This window comes from Triticum aestivum, chromosome 1A, assembly GCF_018294505.1.
Source record: "Triticum aestivum cultivar Chinese Spring chromosome 1A, IWGSC CS RefSeq v2.1, whole genome shotgun sequence".
Lineage (NCBI taxonomy): Eukaryota > Viridiplantae > Streptophyta > Magnoliopsida > Poales > Poaceae > Triticum > Triticum aestivum.
The window spans coordinates 445,525,132-445,527,898 of NC_057794.1; the positions used below are offsets into that span (position 1 = coordinate 445,525,132).

At 48.7% G+C, this 2,767-nt stretch overlaps 1 protein-coding gene across 2 annotated transcripts in view; it reads right to left on the reverse strand.

Moving 5' to 3' along the window:
* LOC123055117 (uncharacterized) overlaps positions 1 to 2,442 on the reverse strand; it is a 3,734-nt gene extending 1,292 nt beyond the window's left edge. Inside the window, exon 1 of one of the 2 annotated variants that reach the window (XM_044479064.1) lies at positions 2,045 to 2,442. In XM_044479064.1, coding sequence (XP_044334999.1) covers positions 2,045 to 2,327 — 283 coding nt within the window. In that variant the 5' untranslated portion in view covers positions 2,328 to 2,442. The remainder of the gene's footprint in view (positions 1 to 2,044) is intronic. The other variant, XM_044479057.1, reaches the window with a different exon arrangement.
* Positions 2,443 to 2,767: the final 325 nt, after the last annotated feature.

Below are 2,767 nucleotides of genomic sequence, written 5' to 3' on the forward strand. Positions count from 1 at the left end.
TCACTTTACAACCCTCAATTTTATGTTGGCACAATTCTCACCCTTCCAACTTTGAAAACTCATAAAACAACCCCTAGATGGATCGAGATGTATTAACTCCGGTTGTATCAGCCATCTCATAAGATCTTCCAAGAAAATCTCCGCCCGTTCCCTTTTCAACTTCGCTTGATTCGTCTAGCGCAGAGAGCACCACCACTTAGGAGAACTTAGCCCACTGCCACGTACGGTGTGCGTACACACTGATCAGTATGTAATATCAGTATAGTTAGTTAGCAGCCAGGACCTGCACTTCTCTAGCCATGTCGACGATCCTGTGGCAGTGGCGTTGACCCCGAGTTGCGCGTCGCATCAACAAAGAAGACAGCCCCGGCATCAACCCGCTAGCTGAAACGGCGTGCAGGTCCACGTCGCCGCTCTGCAGACTGTGCGCGTACTGGTGGACGTCCCAGAAGTCCTACCTAGCAGCACCTGCAGTGCAACCAGTGGCCGGCGGGACGTTGCTCCATGGACGGACACCCACCATGCGTCACTGCTACTGCCACGTCGATTGCGATGTAGCACCTTCGGACGCCGCGTGCTGTCCATGGAGCTGACCGATGGCACAGCGGGGCAGTTGTGCAACGCCGGCGCCGGGGAAGTTGAGCTAAGCGGACAGTGCCGACGTCGTAGGCATGGGCGGTATCTTCGACCGCTGATGCGGATGCTGCACCGACGCCATTGACAATGAACGCAGCCCCAGATAGATGATATCACAGTCTGGGACAGAGAACATCAGCTTAAGTACGGCTGAAAGGCGATTTACCCGAACGGTGCCGTTGGCCCGTACCTGCTCCAGCAGAGCTGCAGTACGAGAAGCATGGCCGTGAGCAGGCAGCCGTCCAAGTGCCATTCCTCGAAGCCAAAGCAGCCGAAAACCTCGGCGGCAGCGGCGGAAGTGTTCTCTCCGATGTATGAAGAATGGGCACAAGAGATTTTCAGGGGAGATCCTACGTGGCTAATAGGAGGAAAAAAAATGATGTGGTTTACAAAACCGGAGTTAAAACAAGTCAATCCATTTCAAGGTCGTATTATGAACAGGTTTTAAGGTGGCTGTCTATTACTTTGACTTTGCAACATGAAGTTTCTAGGAACAATGCTGTGATGAACAAGCTTGCTAACCAGAAAAAGTAACTTCCAAGAAAATGGTCACTGATCATAAATATATTAATAGGAGAAGCCACTTCGTATATTACCAGACATTAAACTAGAAGGATTTTGATTCTATCCTAAACCTTGATAGGAAAATCTTAATAGAAACTAGAATGACGCATAAACGTTCAAATTCTGAACATATATAATACGTTTTGATCAAAGTTCATGGACATGTCATGTAACATTCAAATCGTCCAATCAAGCCCAAGATATTCAAATCTACCTAATAAAAAAGAGCCTTTAGGTATATTGCAGGCATTTACAAGCATATGATTATATGACCAACTGTTTGGCCAGTGCCTTGTGCTCCTTGGAAAAAGGAACATGCATCATCTGAAGAACTGTTTCGATAAATTCCAGCATGGTTCAATGAGAACAACAATTTATTGTGACAGAATTTGGTAACACAAGTATAACTAATAATAAGTTATCAATATCTCTAACACCAAATTATGCCAAATAAAAATTCTAACAATCTTCAATTGTCATTTCTTGACAATTCGTTTGTCACACATTCTTTTAATTGTCACATCCCTCGCTTCAAAGCATATATGTGTATGAGTCGGTACTGTTAGGCAGTCTAAATTGAACAGAATCCTAAATTCGCAGTGTGCAACTCTCTTATAAGATTCTATCTGCAAATAAATGTCTTCACTACCTCAAAGCGATCATGCAGCGTTCTTGGAGAACAGTGACCATACATATGCAAGGCAACTAAAGCCATCCATAATCCATTGATGAACTATAATATTTCGTCCCCTAATTTACCAATCCATGTAGATATGTGGAAGGAGGTATGGGGGATTCCAAACTGATGGTTCCAATGAGCAAACGAGGAGAAGAAAGGGCATACCCATGAGCGAGGCCTCGAGGAGGTGGCGGCTGGCGAGCACCTGGTCTGTGGGCGTGAGCTGGGCGAACTCGCCTTCGCGGCGCCGGATCTTGGCGATGCTGTAGCCGCTGGAGCCGAGCACGACGAACATGGTGGCCGCGACGGTCCTGGCCATTAGGGGCCCGCGGCCGCGCTTGCTGCAGTCCACGGCGAGCAGCGCGAGGCGTCGAGCGGGCGTGCGGAAGAGCAGCACGAGCACCAGCGCTGCCTCGGCGGCCAGCAGCGTGAACAGCAGCTGGATCATGGCCGCTTCGTCGGTGCGTCAAACAGGTGGGTGAGAAGGGGGAGAAGGGGCAGGCAGTGGACGAGAAGCGTGGGCGTGGCGATCTCAAGCGAAATGGGGAAACGGAGATCTGGAAAGGAAAAGCGAAATCGGGCGACCGGTCGCTGCTGCGGTGTCAGGACCCAGCTATCGATGTGGGTGACCTATGAGAAAAAAACAGAAAAAAAATGGAAAGGACCGCAAGCCACAGCCCATGGCCCAGATACGCTCTGCCCATCTACCCACTGGGACAAAGTCCAGTACATTTGGACGAGAGAATACGGGCCAGTTCTTTTCGCCCTATAATTAGATTCTGGAAAATTACGATTCTGAAAACTGCCCATAGAATCGTCTGCCCACAGAATTGTCCGTCCAGTTCTTTTCTGTAATTCTAACCTGTAATTGTTGTATGAGGTCACTCG